The sequence below is a fragment of the Zootoca vivipara genome, chromosome 10 (assembly GCF_963506605.1).
Source record: "Zootoca vivipara chromosome 10, rZooViv1.1, whole genome shotgun sequence".
Classification (NCBI taxonomy): domain Eukaryota; kingdom Metazoa; phylum Chordata; class Lepidosauria; order Squamata; family Lacertidae; genus Zootoca; species Zootoca vivipara.
Window position 1 is genome coordinate 23,261,731 of NC_083285.1, and position 20,833 is coordinate 23,282,563.

General features: G+C 41.0%; 1 protein-coding gene across 5 annotated transcripts in view; it reads right to left on the bottom strand.

Moving 5' to 3' along the window:
* Positions 1–20,833, bottom strand: part of ADAMTS20 (ADAM metallopeptidase with thrombospondin type 1 motif 20) — a 75,726-nt gene that overhangs the window by 14,912 nt on the left and 39,981 nt on the right. For 4 of the 5 annotated variants that reach the window (XM_060279614.1, XM_035127996.2, XM_060279616.1 and 1 more), the window contains 2 exons: positions 19,513–19,674; positions 18,462–18,638 (listed from right to left, as the gene is read on the bottom strand). In XM_060279614.1, the coding sequence (XP_060135597.1) occupies positions 18,462–18,638; positions 19,513–19,674 (339 nt within the window). The remainder of the gene's footprint in view (positions 1–18,461; positions 18,639–19,512; positions 19,675–20,833) is intronic. The other variant, XM_060279615.1, reaches the window with a different exon arrangement.

Here is a 20,833-nt window from a genome sequence, read left to right on the forward strand (position 1 = left end):
TTTGGCTTTCGAACGACATTTTCATAGCAGAAGCTTGGCCAATTATTGGTGCAAATATTGCATGGCAAATAAATGCTGCTATGCTGAATCAGGTCCATTTGGGCCACAATCCACTTAAGGGAGTGGGCCCTATTGAAGATAGTGGCACTTACTCCTGAACTCATAGGATTCTACTGTGTGGTCAGCCATGTGAGACTTGAAGTTCTCAAACAGGACACGTTGGCCAGTGATGCAGTTACATAATTTTGGAGTCCAGACTTAACAGTCTTACAGAATATCTCTGTATTGCTTTGCTTACTTTGAAGTCAGCCCTGCTGTGTTTGGTGGTCCCTTTGCTCCCTCTGCTAAGTGGATCCTCCTCGGATTCTACCCTCAAGTCCTGCCCTGGCACCACCACTGATGTTGACAGTGACCACGTACTGTTATTTGTTCCCATGGCCTGACACCCAAACATTCCATTTTGCTTGCGTGCTTAATAGCACGTCGATGTAGCTATCCTCTGTGGAATCATTCATCTCTGTATGATTCGTTACTCTAATTGTCACCAGTCTTATAGCGGTGGGAGGAAATCTTACTGGAAAGTCAGGTGGATACCAGAGCTGGTGAGTACCAGAGCACCCTATCACTAACAATTACAGTGGTACCTCAACTTACGAACGACTCAACAACTGAATTTTTCGACTTACGAATGGGGGTAATGGCCGTGCGCTTACGAATGTCTCGACATCCGGAAGAAAACCGCGGCAGTTTTAGATAGGGGTTTTTCGACTTACGGATTTTTAGATAGGGTTGCTTCGACTTACGAATTTTTCCGTTTCCAATGTATTCCTATGGGAAATCACGTTTCCAATGGCGTTTTTTGACTTACGGATTTTTCGACTTACGAAGGTGCCTTCGGAACGGATTAAATTCATAAGTCGAGGCACCACTGTATCTTTCTGTTTTCTCTTGCCCTGATCTGCCCTGGGCTTGGCAGACATTTAAATTTCCCACATTGGCAGAGCATACCTGCCAAGTTCCAGCCTGAGAAATAAGGGACTGGACCGGAAGTAGCAGACCGGAAGTAGCGCTGCCGCCATTTTGGAACTGGGCGGAGCATGCTCAGAAGTGACTTTTGATGCTGCTCTGCCCTGTTCCAAAATGGCCGCCGCACCAGAAGTCGCGCTGCAGCCATTTTGGAACTGGGCAAAGCAGCATCAAAAGTCACTTCTGAGCATGCTCCGCCCAGTTCCAAAATGGCCGCTGCGCCAGAATAAATGGGGGGGGGACAAAAAAAATCCATTTTTTCGGCTGGGGACAGCTGGAAAAACGGGGGTTTCCCGGGGAATACGGGAGACTTGGCAGCTATGTGGCAGAGTGATACTACTACATGGTGGGCCATAATGGGAACTTAAAATAGCAGCTAGACCCAAATGCTCAGGGCAGCCTAAAATAAGTCGCCAGGTAATGCTTTGCCTGCTCATTTGTAGTTGTATTTAAGATTTACCTTCAGAAGCCTTACTTCCCCCAAAGCAAAAATTAATACAGTTCTTATTTTCAGCAAATGGAAACATTTCTAAGGCTACTAACCGAGACTTGCATTTTACATCACTGTATCTAGCAGGATGCCTCATATCTTTCTATGGAACTTACATATAGATTGTATGGTGGAACTTGCCTAGTTTTACTGAAAGGTAGGATTTACATCGCTGTAAATACAGTTAGGACCAGGGATGTCAATGTATTTGTGTTTTTTATGCTAAACTTTCAAACGCTAAAGGCTTTGTATTCTGTTACACTTTTGAGGGTATTCTAATGAGGGGGAAAGACTCGTGCAAAAGATATTCGATATTCCCTGCAAGGTAATCTTTTCTTTTATCTGAGCCCTTGAGCATGAGGCGACAGAGAACCTGCCACTTTTGCAAACCTTATCATTACAAAGGCATTTCAAAGAGCCAGTTTGGGAAGGATTCAGTATCAAAGGATCCCAATGATAAGCTCCACATTAAAGACTTTACACTGTAAACAGAACTTGATAAATGGTGGCACTTAAAGTAAGGCAGGCGTTTGAAAGAGACACAACATATTTTCTTTTGTCTCAAAGGCTCATCTTTTTTAATATATAAAAAAGTTCACTTATACTGTAAGGCAGATCTAATCATGTAATTTCTTTATCTGAAGTAACAACATGAAAACAGATCCAGTGTCAGTGTTATTAGGATGCCCTCTCCTTCCTCAGCCGTTTCCATTTCCCCCAATATGAGCTAGTCCTCACCAGACACTTTACAGTACTTCCATTTTACCTCCGTTTCCGAGGTCTCCGTTTCCGAGGTTTGCAAACAATATTCACCGAAGGCAACAATGTCAAGGTAAGAATGTTGTCCTGTTCTTTACTTTCATACCAAGGCAACATGCCTGGTCTACTCAGTGATTACTAATAAAAAATTAAGGGTGCAATCCTGCCACAGCTAAGCACTTTTAAGCAAGTCTTTTTTTCCGCAGGAACTTGCCAGAAATCAGTTCCTGCCCCTCTCAGGTGAACACCATTGGCATTATAAGAGAGCAAGGGAGGCGTTCAGGGTTAGTTCCAGCACCTCTTTTTCTAGAAAAAATAGTGCTGCTTTAAAGCACCATCAGTTTCAATGGAATAATTAAGGCAATGCTGAGCTCTCCCCATTTGAAACCAACAGGATTTGCATTAGGAGGATAATGCTTACAATGCCAATATAAAAAGGCAGACGGCTGCTCATTAGTAATTCATACAGCGGCTTGTTATAAATGTATTGTTTGAAATGTAAAGATAGAAATGTTTTAATTGTGACCTGCTGAATTCCTCAAATGTATAACAACAGCATGTAAATGCTCTGAAATAAAAACCAATGCTGTCTTTGATCAAATGGGCACCTGTTTGCAAGGGATATGGGGAATACAGTGGTACCTCGGGTTACAGACGCTTCAGGTTACAGATGCTTCAGGTTACAGACGCCGCTAACCCAGAAATAGTACCTCGGGTTAAGAACTTTGCTTCAGGATGAGAACAGAAATTGTGCAGTGGCAGCACGGCAGTAGCAGGAGGCCCCATTAGCTAAAGGTTAAGAACAGTTTCAGGTTAAGAACGGACCTCCAGAACAAATTAAGTTCTTAACCCTTGGTACCACTGTATTTTCTTGTTTGCAAAATGTTCGTTTTAAGTTGTGCTCATATAGAATAACACAGAACAGGACGCAGACAATATATACTGTGGAAGATGGTGTTTGTGCAAGTGTGTTTTATGAAGTCACTGTAGTAAGTTTAGCTTCTTAAGAGGATTTCTTGATAATGGTCAATGAAGTGTCAATTAATGTACAATAAAATAATGACAAAACAGACAAAAGTATAGAGTGGAAGTTAGTAATTCATAAAGGATAAAGGGAAAAAATATTAGCTGTACATTCATGTAGGAACTATAAAACTAGTAATGGAAGGAAAGCAACAAAAGAGGTGTAGCAGCTGTGGAAAAAATATTAGGACTAGGGAAAGTACCAAATGTATGATTTTTTAAAAAAGTCTTTCTTGGCCTAATTTGATAATGTGACAATAGTTTCAAGCTTGATAAAAGTTTCAAAACATACATGCAAGAGAGTATCGTACTCTGCTGAATGGGCAAGCGGATTCATCTGCTTTACATAAAGCAACTGGTTACTGAGACAGGCTGATGCCTTTAACATATTGGGAATTAAAATTATCTCTTTGTCTTACTACACAGATGGTGCTAGAGGGCAGGATCCATCAAAGTTGTTCTGTCAGCACAAGGACTCCAGAGCAGATTTGGGGAGGCATGGGGTGTGAGGAGAGGAGAAGAGAGGGAGGAAAGTTCTGTTATGAAGACGGAAATCTTTGTGCCAGCGCAACGACTTCACGGGATACTGCTCATTGTTTTTACATATACAAAGAACCCTTAAGTGTTAAGACACTTATTTGCTCTAGATGAAAAAGCTAAAGGCCAAAGACTCATACTCCAGTGTTGTTCTCTACTGAATTTTACTAAAATCTATGGGATTTGTTCCTTACACGAGAGCCAGTGTGGTGTAGTGGTTAAGAGCGGTAGACTTGTAATCTGGGGAACCAGGTTCGTGTCTCCGCTCCTCCACATGCAGCTGCTGGATGACCCTGGGCTAGTCACACTTCTCTGAAGTCTCTCAGCCCCACCCACCTCACAGGGTGTCTGTTGTGGGGGAGGAGGGGAAAAGGAGATTGTTAGCCGCTTTGAGACTCCTTCGGGTAGTGATAAAGCGGGATATCAAATCCAAACTCCTCCTCCTACCGTAACTGTGCCTGACTGTGCCTATTATTAACTTTGAACTAGTGATGGTTCACTTCAGGTTGGCTTGGGGGGAAAACTGAGTTGTCTCCTCCCAAATAGGGTCCACTCCCAACCTCTTAGTCACTCAAACTTATCTTCCACTGGTACCTCAAAATCCCACCCACCCACCCACTTATCAGGTCGCAGTTTTCAGGTGGCAGTTCACACTATGTACCACATTAAGCTGTAGGGAGACTGAAGGGAGGGAGGTCTTTCCTCCCTATTGCTCTTCTCTTGATACTTTTGTGTGATATGTAGCAGGGCACCAGACCAACCAAACGGAGCCTTTGGGGATGTAGTCTGCATCTGTGTGTAGCCGTGGCCTAGATGCAGCACATTTTCCAGGCCCCACTTTGGTTGGACTGGCATTTTGCTACACCCCATGGAGATGGGAGGCCTCACTCTGTTCCCTTTCCCTGTAGCCTGCCCACAGTGCAACTTGCTGCTACAGCCACACTGCTGTCTTCATTGTAGTCCAGTTAGTGGTGTGGGAGAGTAGGGTAGGGTAGGGTCGAGGGGCCTGACGGAATCAGTTGAATGGAGAGGGCTTGGGACACAAGGAATTCTTCTCTAGCTCAGATTAAAATCTGAATTGAAGAAAAATTCAGGGATCATGTTTCGTGGTTGAGCTACTACTACCCCTTGAAACATGGATGCATTGCTTCCAACATTTATTCAATGAAAATAGGGATGTCCTACCTATTCCATCACCACCACCACCACCATAATTTTATTATTCTTTATACCCTGCCCACCTGGCAGGGTTGCCCCAGCCACTCTGGGCAGCTTCCAATATATAAAAACATAGTAAACCATTAAACATTTAGAAACTTTCCTAAACAGGGCTGCTTTCAGATGTCTTCTAAAGGTTGTATAGTTACTTATCTCCTTGGCTCAGGGGTGGCATAACTCCATACCTTCCAACATTTCTCTGATGAAAATAGGGATGTCCTAAGGAAAAGTGGGACATTCCAGAATCAAATCAGAAACCCGGAAAGCTTCTGTAAATCTGGGACTGTCCCTGGAACATAGGGACACTTGGAAGGGTCTGGGGGTGTCTCAGCTTGTGGGCACATAAATTTCATGAAGGAAGTCCCAGACTCTGAGATTTGCATCACTTTCTACCTGAGTAGAAGCAGTAAGAGCTCCCACTAGCATGTAGTATACCAAGAAAACTATCAGCTGAAAATCCATGTGTTCCACAAGGTGTATTTTTCATTCAACTATCCATATCTAAGTGTAGAAAAAAGCACAAGGAGCAACATTTAAAAGTTCGTAAATAATCCCTTGTTACAAAGGTAGTTTCCTGCAAATTGCCCTAGGCATTAATCCATAGCTGCCAAGTTATCCCTTTTTTACAGGGATTTTCCCTTATGCTGAATAGGCTTCCTCGCGAGAAAAGCGAAAACTTGGCAGCTATGATTAATCTCTATAATAGATTAATAAATGCATTCCCCCCCCTAGCCAAAGCACTTTAAACTCCCACAGGTTTCAACAGGAGAGATTTATGCATGTGCTTAAAACTCCTACTGAAATTAATAGGACTTAAAAGTGCTTAACTTTGGCTGGATCGTGTGAATTTTATTGCAAAGTTAAAAGTTTTTTCACTGCTGCCACTTAATTCCATCTGTAAAACTAAACTGAGAAGTCTGTTCAGGTTTGTGTTCAAAAGCTTCTTTGCTTGCGCTTTAAAGGGTCGCTTTTCAGGAAACCGTACAGACAGGAACTCTTCATATAGCTTTTATATCTTTCCTTTCAAGAAACACCCCACATATGTGCCACCAAGGGGCCTCAATCATTTGGACTGCAATTTAGATCAATCCTGCCTCTTCAGTAGTGGAAAACATTACCTTTTTGAAAAAATACTATGCGGCTATTTGGAAACAAATAAAAGCAGATTATTTTATAGCTACGAGAAAGGAATAAGATTGTTTCAGATACCTGCTTCTAACTATGCATTTCTGCTTGTTTCAGGGCTTACAACAGCTGTGCAAGAAGCAATGGTAAATCTCCAATGCCCAAGAAACAGCTGGCCACATCTCTCTAGATACAGTATATATAGTGCATAATATCATATGTGTAGAAACATGGAGATACACCGAATCAATTCTGCAGGTTCCAATCCATTGGATTGTGTCCAAGATCACAGGCCTAGGTTATCCAAATGAGGAGGTGGGTTGTGCAGATGGGCCTGGTTAACCATGGCTTTAGGGTTTTTCACCTCTCTGCTTTTCCCTATCTAAGTTATTGGTCGCCAAGAGGCAGTGGGTGGAAGGAGAGTGATGCAGTTTGCAGACAATTTAGGGCAAAGCCGACCCTTCTCTGTAATAATGGGATCACGTAGGCTATGCCAAAAGTCACTGCATGCTTTCCCTCGGGAGTCCTTGCAATATACAAACTATTTTTCCACAAGCAAACTGTCCATCAAAATGATGGGTATTTAGCGAGCAATAATATAGCTGCCAGTTAGTGTCAATGGAGTAGAACTCTGTCCTTGCAACTTAATAAATACAATAGAGTTATCACTGCTGACACTTGGAGGATTTAACAAGTTCCGTTTTGTGCCAGTTCAGCACCTTTTGCAGGGAAGGTACCTGCTGTCTGACTCCTTTAAAAAACGGTCATATGTCAGGGACTGTGCTGAGGAGGGCTGCACCATTGTGGGAGCCTCCCCCTCCCCGTGCTCCTGATCAGGATCCTGAATCTTCCCAGGAGCAGGAGGACAGTATAGATTTGAAACAGTGGTTTGCAGAGGGGCATAGTCCAGAAGCCAGAAGCTGGGAAGTACTGGATGACGAACAGCTAGGAGGAGAATAACTGGGAGAGAGAGTGAACAGTGAACAGACTCACTGTCGCTTGAAAGTGTTTATCTGCTCAGCCCAAGGTCAAGAAGAGCAGATAAGGTGGCAGCAGAGAAAGCACAGTGGTTGCGAGATCAGGTTACAAGATACGGAAGTGACGTGGGTAACTAGGGAGGAAGTGGGTGGAACCCTTAATTGGGAGCACCACCATTCATAGGAGTGGATTCTTTGTTCTCTCTCTGTGATCATTAAAGTTTCTAACTGGTAAGAGACTCCTTTCTCTTTGTTCTGCTTATCTACTGCCAAAGGGGGAGGAAGGAAGCCAATTCCCTGAAGCCTGACATCCTATCACACCCATTGGCACTTTATTGCATAAGTAGTTTTTGGCAAAGTAATCAATTGCTTGCTGCATCTCACACAGGCAAAAGAAATACTTGGCTCTAGACTTAAGAGAAGACCCATTGAAACCAATGGGGCTAACTAAAATTCCCTTGATTTCAGTGGGTTTACTCTAGAAAGGATAAGCCTAGCTAAAGCTCAGAAAAATAGTATAGTCCCTTATGTGCAGCTGCGCACACTTTCTACAAAAGTGTCCCCCGCCGCTCTGTTTCTTCTAACCATTTTATTTCTCTTTGAACATTTTTGCAATTATACTGTAAGAAGATATGCAGCACAATCCTCATCGTCACTCCAATGTAAGTCTTATCATCGTCAATGCGACTTACTGGTAGGGAAGGGAGTACAAGATTTCAGTCTTAAATCTTATTCACTTGACGATTTATACAAAATACTTGGATTGGAAGTAGCATGCAGAAACCATTCGCCAGAATTTGAAGAATCAAATATACCAACTAAATTGAAGCTGAATGATCTCTTATTTATGCTAAGATTCTATTATTACTTATCTTAACTGGACTAAACTAACATCTGCTGTATGGCAGATTCTTTTAAAAATATTAACACATCAAAGGGCAAAAGCTGGATTTGATTAGTATTGTTCAAAGTCTGTATGCTTCTCTGGAAACTGGGCTTTGTCTGCTAAATCCTCTTTTCCTTTAAATAATAACATTCAAGGGAGATCAATCAAATGCAGCCGCTGGAATACAAATGAATTCATATGATACAGGTGTAATATTCACATTCAGACACCTCAAGTCACAGTTGATTGCAGAATCTTGAATAGTTGGAATGTTCTGCAATAAACTGTACTGGAAGATATTGAGGTGACAAGGCCTGTGAAATTTCATGAAGCCATTCAGCATTTCTATCCCTATCCTCCTTCCCCAGCTATAGTTCGTCTTCTTCCTTTTTGCACCATCTTTCTCCCCTCTTTCCTTTGCCTTAGTGAGGAATTTTTACACTCAAGCTTAAGGTTTCAACAGGCAAGAAAAACCTTCCAAAAACCCCCACACCCATCACAGTAGCCTTTCAGGTTTTCCTAGCCCCAATAATAGGGTTGCCAGACTGAATAGCGGACAGGACTTCTGTACCTTTAATTGCCCTGCTCTCTTTTGAGTCTGGAAACCTTAAAGAGAAAACAGCAGTCCCTTTGTTTAATTTCCAAGCAAAGGGTCTGCTGGTTTCTCTTTAAGGTTTCCAGACTCAAAAGAGAGCAGGGCAATTAAAGGCACAGAAGTCCTGTCCATTATTGAGTCTGGCAACCCTACCCAATAATATTGTTGCTTCAGATCCATCTTCAGTGATTCTTCTTCACTGAATGATCCCAACCAGTTAGGGATTACACAGAGAACCTCTTAGGGTCCCTTCCAACTCAACAATTCTATGATTCCATGACTGCAGTCTGACACAGCCAATGAGATTAGGCTACATCACTAATGGATAATGAAACCATCCCTTTGAACAGTGGAGATGCGCTTCTAATATTCTTGCCTTGCTGTGCCGTGCAGGAGGTTACATTGCCTATTTAGCTCTGCACATCCAAGCTTTGTCCCCAGTCCAACTCTAGTGGCACGTAGCTGTGTGGCTAAGTGTGGTGGAATGTGGATGAAGTTAAATATTCGGGTGAAAAAAAGAGCAACGTGTTGTGAATTAGTGACATCATTTGGCTGTGCATCCAAACACACATCTTCAGCCTCATTTGGCTGCAACTGTGTCGGATTGGATCAAGATGAGAAACATCAGCCCAGTTTCTCTGGCGGCGGCAGCACATTCCCTCTCTCCTCGAAACACCACCCTCTTGCAACCCTCCACAAAGAAGTGCTTAAGTATTATATCAATCCATCAATCGCCTTCAGGCACAACAAAGCACTTCCATCTAATTATCAGGACAGTTATTGGCATATTAGCTGGAGGGGAGCCAGTACCTCGAAGCTGAATCTTTGAAAAGACCAAGATGTCGTATGCCGCAAGTTCTCATGCCTGGGAAGTGGGGAGACACAGCTCATTCTAGATGGGGTTGCACTGGATTCAGCACTGTCACCAGAGGCTCAGGTGGCCTCAGTGGCTAGGAGTCCTTTCCCCCCACTCTCACTGGTTTGCCAAGCTCTGGCCCCTTTTAGACAGAAATGACTTGGACACTGTACTCCATGCTCTGGACACTTCCAGATTGGATTGGTGCAATGCACTCTATATGCGGCTGGCTTTGAAGATGAAATGTCAACTGCTCAAAAGTGCATTGGCCAGATTACAGGCTGCGGTTCCATTTAGATCTCTGTTTTAAAACAGAGACACGCCTGGAAATGTTACTTAATGGCTTTCAGCAAATGCTGAAGACTCACCTCTTTGCCCTGACCTTTGAGACCTGAGATACATATTTTTAAAGGTAAAGGGACCCCTGACCATTAGGTCCAGTCGTGACCGACTCTGGGGTTGCGCGCTCATCTTGCATTATTGGCTGAGGGAGCCGGCGTACAGCTTCCAGGTCATGTGGCAAACCAGAGCAGCACATGGAAATGCCGTTTACCTTCCCGCTGGAGCGGTCCCTATTTATCTACTTGCACTTTGACATGCTTTCGAACTGCTAGGTTGGCAGGAGCAGGGACCGAGCAACGGGAGCTCACCCCCTCGCAGGAATTCGAACCGCCGACCTTCTGATCGGCAAGCCCTAGGCTCTGTGGTTTAACCCACAGCGTCACCTTAGGAAAGTCCTTATTTTGTGATTGTAACTTTTTTTTAAAAAACAACAACGGTTTTTAATGCTGTATTTGAAATTGTTGCAACCCACCCTGGGACTTTCGAGTGAAGGGAGGGTAAGAAATAATAACAACAACGTCAGAGTGATGATTCTGACTAGGTGTGCTAAATTCAAATGGACTGGAGGATCAACAATTTGCCATCAAGCAAGTAACACACCCATATTATAAAACTGAAAGTAACTCATCTGTCTGCAGCATGCAGCAGCGATCATTGATAGATTTGCACCTTTGCGTTAAAAAAATCAGCTTTGTAAAGAATAGAATAGAATGTGTTCTCCTCAACTATTTATGAAGTATAGGTTTACTGGTAATTACCAAATATTGTGACAATTTGATTATTGTGGAATATTAAGAGAAAATCTTTCCTGTATTGCTTATTTATACCAGGAATAACAATGACTTTAGTATAGATTGTCTGCAGCTCTTAAAATTTCCTTATTGTTATATATATATATATATATATATATATGTTTAGGACGCTTATAAATAAATATATTTGCTTTAAAATGAACATCAGATTTCAAACTATAAAGATAATTCGATAGTATAGTATGTTGTGCAGGAGCATTTCAGGATGTCACTAGGCCATGATGTTTGACACCTCAACTGCATCTGAAATTTCCATAATTAAATTGTGTTGGTCTACTCTTCCCAGCTATGTGTCCCCCTCCCCAAGATTAAACTACATATTGGAAACATTATAATACTTCTAAGATTCCATTATTATTGAACAAAATGTAAGTGTCTCTCTATATAAACTGATTTTCACACTGCATAAAAGTTTAAAACTACTTATTCAATATTTACTATCAATACACGCTTTCCCCCAACTGCACAGATATATCAGTACGTTTCCGAGCACAATTCAAAGTGTTTGTGCTGACCTTTAAAGCCCTAAATGGCCTCGACCCAGTAAACCTGAAGGAGCGTCTCCATCCCCATCGTTCTGACAGGACACTGAGATCCAGCGCCGAGGGCCTTCTGGCGGTTCCCTCATTGCAAGCAGCCAAGTTGCAGGGAAGCAGGAAGAGGGCCTTCTCAGTAGTGGCACCCGCCCTGTGAAATGCCCTCCCATCAGATGTCAAAGAGAAAAACATCCACCAGACTTTTAGAAGACAGCTGAAGGCAGCCCTGCTTAGGGAAGCCTTTAATGTTTAACAGACCATTTTATTTTAATATTTTGTTGGAAGCCACCCAGAGTGGCTGGGGAACGTTTTTTTTTTAGCATGGCTGCATAGCTCTACTTCTATTTCCCTTTAGGTTTCATTCTGCATTACCTGTCAGTTGGATGGTGTACAGCTGGATGGTCTGGTGTATCTTTGGAGATCTGTTCATCTATTTATGCAGCACTATTTCTCTTTAAACTAGTTCTTTTCCCATAGAAACAAGTGAGTTCCCGCATAACCAGATTTGGTCACATGAGATTATCACTGAGAACCAACAAGCTAATTCGGAGTAATGTTCAGGAAGCATTGCCTTCACTCTGAACTGAACTGCCTTCACTCTGAACTGATTTCATTCGGTTTCAGCGGTGTTGCTATGTAGCAACACCTGACTGACTTATGTGATGATGCCATTATTACTAACAAGATACCTAAGCTACTTCTCTTTTATAAAGAAAAAAGTTGAACAGCTGTTCTGGCTATGTAGGCACACTAAACTGGCATGAGTGAGTGAGATTTTCAGGGAACATCTTGAACCAGCCTAAAACACCATCAGAAATGTTTAGCTGTAACTATCAATCCCTCTACCCACCTGCTTCAGAAATGATGAATTCATGCATTTATCACAAGATGAAAGTCACATTAGGAAAGAACACTGACAAAGATGGTGGCTGGAATGATTCTGTCAACAACAACAATTGGATTCACACAAAAAATGAAAGTATGAATAATTTACTAAAAGATCACAGAAGAACCAAAGATTATTTCAGCATGTTCCTCTTCAAATGTAAGAAAACTATTATGCCAACAATATTGAGACAGATGTACAGTACTTTTACAATGTACCTGCAACTGTTGGGCATGCACAGCAGCGAACACAGGAACCCATTTGCTGGGTGCTGGGTCTAAGTTAAGCATGGTGAATAGCAGAGGGATCTGCTATGCAAATCAAGAACATTTCAGCAGGGAATAGAATGATGAATGGGACTGATGACCTTAGTAAATTACAACATATTATTTAATATATCTTTAGGAGCTTATTAAGAGAATTAATGATATTCTCTAACCGCATTATATTACTTAATGTAATTACATATATTTGATGATAACAATGGCATGTTAATATTGAAGAAAAAAAAATCAATAAAATGGTTGAAGAGGATACATTTGAATCACCTCTTGCTTGACAAGAATCCTGCTAGAGAACAAATAGCTGTGTGTGGCAGAGAAAAGTGGGTTTCAATGAGTTTCCATGGAGAACTGATGCAACTTTTACAGAAGTAGATTGGAACACATATAGTTTGATTGACTGATTCATGTGTTTCAGGAACAACAACAAGATTTAGACATTCTGTTTTCACTGAGGAATACCCAATTAAGGCAGATGAAACTGCTTGAACCCTTCCAATGGATTATGGGTGAGGGAGGGGGTGGGAAGGTACGGGAAATTAAACATTGGAAGGAGAGAATATAATGTATGTAAAAATTCTCGTACTTCAATAAAAATCTTTTTTAAAAAAGGCAGATGAAATTTAGGATTTAAGAACATAAAAATCTTAGGAAAGGCACATTTTTGCAAAACCACAAGCGAGAAAGGAGTGGGAAAGCCTACCCCTGCTGCTTCCTCCCAGAAATTGGTATTCAAAAACATTCTTCCTCTGAATATGAAGGTAGCCACTGATAGGCATATCCCCCATGAATCTGTTCATTTATAAGAGTACTATACACACAGCTTGGGGGTCACAAATACCTACTGTGGTAAGTATAGTGATTGTTCTGCAGGAACAGAAGTACTTGCAAAAATTAAGGCAGCTCATATTTGCAGCCGTTGAATGATCTAGCAAAATATATTTTAAAAAACTGTTGTAGGGAAAATGGCTCAATAACTTATTGTAGCTAAGCAACTTAAAAGCAGCTCATTTTGTACATACCTCTTCAGGTTAGCTCTTCATTCTTCCCCAAACGGTAAAATATGGTTTGGGATGCTGCAAAAGAATGAGCTACAACTCAAACCATGTCGTTTCACAGATCCCCCAAATCCTATATTATGAACTTGGTGGAAACAACCTCAGGATCCAGGAAGATCTGCAGGCACCAAAACAAAACTGAAGAAGCAGAGCTCATTCCATCAGCTCTGCTGCAGCAGGCCAGCTCCATCAGGCCTCCTCTCCCTTCAGCTGTCATCTGGGTGAAGCCATTTCATCAGGCTGCCTCAGTGGGAAAGATAGGAAGCAGGGTTCATTGCATCCACTTTTCTGGAGTCCCAGCTCCACCAGGGACCTCCTGCCTTTCAACTGCGCCTGCTTGAACAATTGTCTACAAACTGGTGCCTGAGTTTCGAGTTTTACTTTCCTTGTCCCTTTTCCTTTGTGCGTTGTATTTTTATTTATTTATTTGAATGTAAGCCTGCAGGTAGGGAGTGTCTTGCTTTGATTTCCTGTAACCTGCTCTGGAAGCCTTTTTTGGCTGAAGAGCAGAATGCAAGTGCTCCAAATAAATAAATAGATGTACACCCACCCACACCCATCTCTATAAAACAGAGTTCACATGTAACAATAAGCCAGGACTGCTGGCTTATGGTGGACTGTTGCGCATAAGCAGCTTTCTAGTTTATCACTCCTGTTTCATTCCTTCCCAGGAATGAGCAGAAAAACAAAGTAAGACATGGTTGTGCTCAACCTCCCACTACATCCAGACCTAAGATCAAAGCACATTGGACTCTAACAAGCCAGGATTTGTAAGCCGGGAACAAACCATGGTTTAAGGCTGACTAGCAATCATGGCTTGCACAACCCTGGGCACAACTTGATTGTGGCTTCCTAGTCTGAGGAGGAACGAAGCTGGAGTAAGCAAATAATGTGTCTGCGCACAATAAACCATGGTACACCAGCACCCCTGGTTATTTGTGACATAAGAATGTGGCCAAAGTACACCACAATTAGTGTGCATATTTAATCCATATTAGCTGTTAATATAGTAACTTCGGTGCCTGAGGCAGAAAAATCCCACCTTTCCCCTTCCCTTGTGGTCAATGACATTAATTGCATATTAAATAGCTAACAATTTGTATTTTTTTCTCTTTTTCATGCCACCCAAAATCTACTACTTGAGATGTCTAAACGGTAAAGGACCCCTGGATGTTTAAGTCCAGTCAAAGGCGACCATGGGGTGTGACGCTCATATTGCTTCAGGCCAAGAGAGCCGGTGTTTGTCCACAGACAGCTTTCCGGGTCATGTGGCCAGCATGACTTAACTGCTTCTGGCGCAATGGAACACTGTGACAGAAGCCAGAGTGCATGGAAACATTGTTTACCTTCCCACTGCAGCGGTACCTGTTTATCTACTTGCGCTGGCATGGTTTCAAACTGCTAGGTTGGCAGGATCTGGGACAGAGCAACAGGAACTCTCTGTTGCGGGGATTCGAACCGCTGACCTTCTGATCAGCAATCCCAAGAGGCTCAGTGGTTTAGACCACAGTGCCACCTGCGTCTACTGCACTCCGCCTAATGGTAGAACCAGCCCTAGTTGAAATGACACGAATATCACAGTCATATTGAAATAGTATTGGTTCTAGATTACATTGGTTAAAGGATTCAAACTGCCATGAAACTTTAGTAGTTATGGAATGATTTCCTCCTACCTGAGGTATTTTTCTTTCTGACACGGAAAGGAATGTGCCTAAACTCCACCAAAAGCTGTGTCTTCCTGGTTCAGAATATATTTTTGATAATAGATAATATAAGTCCACACATAAAGGCCATGACAAACTCTACAGTACTTCAATCTTTAATTATTTAAGGGTGTTGTAACAATTATTCCCCTATGAAAGCATTGGCACTGAAGAATAGCACATTTATTGTCATATAAAACACTTCCACATCAATGGTTAATTCCAAACAGCAATCCAAAAACAAAGGATGAATTAATAAAAGCACATTTAATTATTAACAATTATGAAGCCACGAAAGACAGATGACACAACAATTAAATCAAAAAGCAATTAATTTGCATAGACACCAAGTAGTATCCATATAATTAAATTAAATTATCAGACATAAATTATTATTATTATTTTATTCTGTTAACTACAAGGTAATAGAACATTAACATGGACATTTTTATACAACAACAATACAATTAACACATTAAACTTGTTTGAGAATTTTAGAAAAGTTTATTTTGTTCTCCTTTTTCAACACAATTATGCGCTGGGTGGAGTGTCAAATGTTTAGTCTTTTGATTTCATTGTATGAATTATGTCAGACATTGGCAGATCATTCTTTTTCTCCCAAAGCATAAAAAAACCCAGCAATCAGCATATAGTAAGACTGAAGTTAGTAAACAAACCATTGGACAAATATCAGTAATGAGGTATTCTGACACTTGACAATATTCAGCAGCAGAGGAAGAAGTATGTAGTTGGTTTTGTAAGCAAGATCCTGACTTCCCTTTTAATATAAAAGACTATTCAAATATAAATTCTTTCAGGCACTATAATAAGTGATTGGAGGCACTTTTATGACAGAAAATTCTATCTTTACATTAACACGGGTCAAATAAATATTCTTTTACTTATACAGTATATACTTCATCTGACTCCAAGGACTACTGAAGCCAAGAACAGATGGTGGCCACTGACTTCATGGTGAAAGGTTTTCATGGCTGTCAAGTTTTCCCTTTTCTCGTGAGGAAGCCTATTCAGCATAAGGGAATTTCCCTTTAAAAAAGGGAGAACTTGACAGCTATGGAAGAGGGTTGATAATATCTACTGCATCTTGATCTACAAAATAAAAGGAAGCTAAAAACTGCACAATAAATCATATTTGTACTTAATTTCAATAAACAGAATCAGCTGCATCTTGGGCATGTTAGTTGCACTTGAACCCCACTGACAACAATGAGAAATATCAGCAATCATGACTAACTTTCCACTGATTTCAATGGAGCCCAAGTGCAATGAACTTGCTCTGGATACAGCCCAATGTACGGCTGAATTAATGCATTTAGGATAAATATGTCAGTTCACTTATAAAGCTTTATGAGAGAGAACAGAAACCCATCTAGGAGTAAATATAGTTCACAGCTTCAACAAGTTGGTTGGTTACTTCCATTCACATGAGAGGGTATTGGAGCTACAAATGAAGACAAAAGTAGCTTCACATATTCTAATAAATTTAAGAGCCTAGATAATTTTCTATTGCATTCCCAAGTATTCCTACACTTTTGTCTGAGTAAAACTATTATTCTTTCCAGTACTGGCAGCTTTGCCATGTCTTGATCTTATTTTCATTTATGTTCTAGAATCCATGCCTCACTAATTGGGTTACTGGCATATTCATGCATTAGTTGCAACATCATTAGTGTTTACAATTTCGGAGAGTCATTAAGGCAAATAAATATTACGAGGTATGATCCAGACACATCTTTAGCACCACTGAATTCAAATGGAGAGAATTCAGCCAGGGTTTAATTTTACAATTTTACAATTGTAATGAGTGCAATTTAAGCATGGAAATGCTTCGCAAAATATTCTGGTTCTGAATGTTCAGTACACCCTAGATTGAAAGTTCTATTTGTAGCATGAAAAGGTTTTAAGAATTACTTAAAAAAAATTGGGCTTATAAAATGTTTGTTTATACAATTGACTTCAAAACGGCGGAAGAAAAAATCACTGCAAATGGATATTATAGTACCGTATTAACCTGATAGATATTGACATAGTTAACGAAAAAGCTGAACAATTTTGCTTGCAATATCATTCTTAATAAAACCAGAGGCTTCTAATAAATGTAGTGAGTTTTCCAGCACGATTTGCTTAGCTAGATTAATCAGTGTTATTCTGTTATCCAGTAACTCCCACTATCCAATTCCACTACCAAAATAATAATATTGCCCCAGCACTTTCTCCATGAAAACCCGCTCTTTACCGTTGAATCGGAGCAAATGGCAATCCGCAGAAAACCTGAATTGCTGTTTGCTCCAATTCAGTGGTAAAGATTGGGTTTTCCTGAGGGAAAATAGCACTTGGGCACAGACTGGGAAGGTGGAAACCTGTGTGGTAAGCATGGATAAGCCCATAAACTGCTTAACTTTGGCTGGATAGTTCACATTTTGGGAGGGAAATGGCACTTATGAAAGCATCAATGGCAATAGCTATGTATGTTTTTGGTATAACCAAGGTGTGATCTTGTTCAAACACAACAATAAAACATGCCTTGTTGCTCTCCCCTTTGTGTGTGAAGGGAGGAGACTTAAAATCTCATTGGTTTGTTCTAAACCATTTTTTCCCCATTTCATCTGAACTCAGGCAACTGCAGTCTGTACAAACCAGAAATAGATACTTTAAATATCCTTACTCACACACAAATGAGACGGGGGGAACACAAATCCCTAGACATGTGCAGACTAGTGCTTATAACTTCAAATCTAAATCTATCTGAACCATAAAATGAAAGCTGTTGTATTTCGTACACAATGCAATATTATACATATTTCTGTAGCCAACAAATATGAGTCTTTATCACACACTGTATGGATGGCATGGTACACATTACTGAATATAAGGCAAGCAAGCTATATACACAACAAAGAGACTTTAGAGTGTCCATTATTTTCTATGTACAAAAATAAATATGTAGAAAACATTATAGACTTTTACGCTGACTTTTAAACAAGTCCCCCTTTTTGTTGTCTTCAAAACCAGTTAGTAACAAAAAGCTTAGTCACTCTTGATGATCAGAAACCTACATGCTTGTTCCCACACCCTATAGTGTACAAAGCATCAATTTGACTTCAATTAGAGCCACTGAATTTGCCACCATTGACTAGCCCCTTCCAAGGTTTGAAGCAATGCAGTAGTTACAGGGGTTAGGATACAATACCAAGTAGCAAACTACATATACAAAATGCATACTGAATGCACTGTTTTTCTTGTATTTAAACCAAACTTCTACTTAATAAACAAAAAGCCAAAGGGGAAAGGAAGAAAGTAAAATAAATATGATAGTGAATACTACCGTACCGATTTCCATGGTCCACGATGCCATGAAACTTCAACAGGACATGCATGTATATCACACTGTGCTGTTTCAGGTGGTTTCTCTAGCATTTCACAGTTTTGATCATTCAGCACTTGGCCATTTGCAAGCTGACAGATCACCAGTCGTGTCTTTATTCCATCGCCACAAGTCTGAGTACACTGCAAGTTAAATAAAGATCAGCATTTTCATGAATGGTTCTGTTATCAAGAAGAGCCCATAGTTTATTGTTCATAATTTTAATTATCAAAGACATCTGTATTCCTTTTTCCAATCAGCTGTGTGTGGCATTCATTGGGATTATCCTTTCCTTATGGGGAAAACAAAACTGGTATAGCCATTTCCTTTACATAAATATGTTTACTGCCTGGTTATCTAGAAGTGGTGTTTTTTAATAAGGAAAATAGCTATATTAGTGTTGTTGTTCTTACATATTTACGTAGGTTAGGCTGATACAAGGTGATTGATCCAAGGTCACTTCATGGATGAGTAGAAATGTAAACCCTGGTTCCCCAGGTCCTAGCCCAACAGTCTAAGAACAACTACGGTACTATTATTATCACAGAATGCTTAAGAAAAAAGAACTAGCTAAAAGAGGAAGCCTATATGGGTCTAATGGGTTTACTCCCAGCAAGTGTGTTGAGTTGCAGCCTGTTTTATATACCTGTAGAAAAGGCTTACAAAAAAGAAGACATAGATATTTGAGAAGCATGACACAAAATGATAGGTGAAAACAGAAGAAGACAAGGGGGGGTGGATTCTTAGAAATGAGGTGGAATATCCACTGTTAAAAATACAACAGACAGCAGTGAAATTAAAGTTGTTTTACTATGCTAAAACATCTGCAAGTCAGCCTCATTCCCTACTCATGAACCAGGGCTGGGTTTGTCTAGAAAATGGACTAAACTGGTAACAAATGTTATATTGCTGGGTTCATAATGCTGCGTGGAAATAGTCTAACATCAAACTGTAAGTTAGAAAGCATTAATAGAAATAAATACTCTTTTTTTACCAAACAGAGCCTAATCATCTTACTTCTCCCCAGTCCCCATAGTTCCATCTTGGACAGGGACCAGAATCGCAATGGCTGGAGTCAGGTGGTTTCAGTGCTTCATCACAGAAGCTAGCACTTCTTCCTTCCTCATCTTGGCACACCACGACCCGGCGGTGAAATCCACCAGCACAAGTACTTGAGCACTAGGAGGCAATAAACACAATATGCTGCCCTAGTTGTGTGAATACCAAAATAATACAATGATCCAGTTCATACTTAGCACAAAACTTAGTGCATACACACAGATGTGTTGGGTTGAGGAGAGGAGATCACAGCCGCTTTGCTCCATCTTTGATCCTGCATCTGCTGTGGTGGCTGTGAGCCGCTCTGAGCCCAGCTCTGGCAGGGGAGGGCGGGATACAAATAAAAAATTATTATTATTATTATTGGCTTAGTGTGCCACCTGAATTCAGGCATGATGTTTGTGGTGCTTCAGACAAACCAAGAGCTGCAACAAAGGCTTGCTCTTGGCTTACAGTCTGTGGTTTGTATGGAGGAGACAAAGTACAAGCTTGGGTTCAGACAGCACACAAAGTAAAACCATGGCTTAGCTCACAGCTGCACCGCGGCAGCAGGTCTAGAGGAGGAGCAAAGTGGCTGCAATCTCTTCTCTGGAAGACTCTATTTTCACACTATGCCATCCTTCAGTTTAGAGCAAGGAAGGAGGACCTTGTTTGCACCTAAAATATAACATCAGGGTTATATATAGTTGTGGTGTTCAGTGAGGGAAGAGAAACACATAAGGAAGATTACAGTTTATGTGTTGACAGTTTGCATGTGGACACCTCAGGATCAGGGACCTACAATATAGAAAAAGTGAACAGCAGCAAGATCTAAAATAAAAAAATTCCTTCAGTAGCACCTTAAAGACCAACTAAGTTTTTATTTTGGTATGAGCTTTCGTGTGCATGCACACTTCTTCAGAACCCTGAAGAAGTGTGCATGCACACGAAAGCTCATACCAAAATAAAAACTTAGTTGGTCTTTAAGGTGCTACTGAAGGAATTTTTTTATTTTACTTCGACCCAGACCAACACGGCTACCTACCTGTAAGCAGCAAGATCTGTTCACCTTTAAAGCCCTAAAGGAGCGTCTCCACCCCCATCGTTCAGCCCGGAGACTGAGGTCCAGCTCTGAGGGCCTTCTGGCAGTTCCCTCACTGTGAGAAGTGAGGTTACAGGGGACCAGGCAGAGGGCCTTCTCGGTAGTGGCACCCGCCCTGTGGAATGCCCTCTCATCAGATGTCAAGGAAATAAACAACTATCGGACTTTTAGAAGACATCTGAAGGGAGCCCTGTTTAG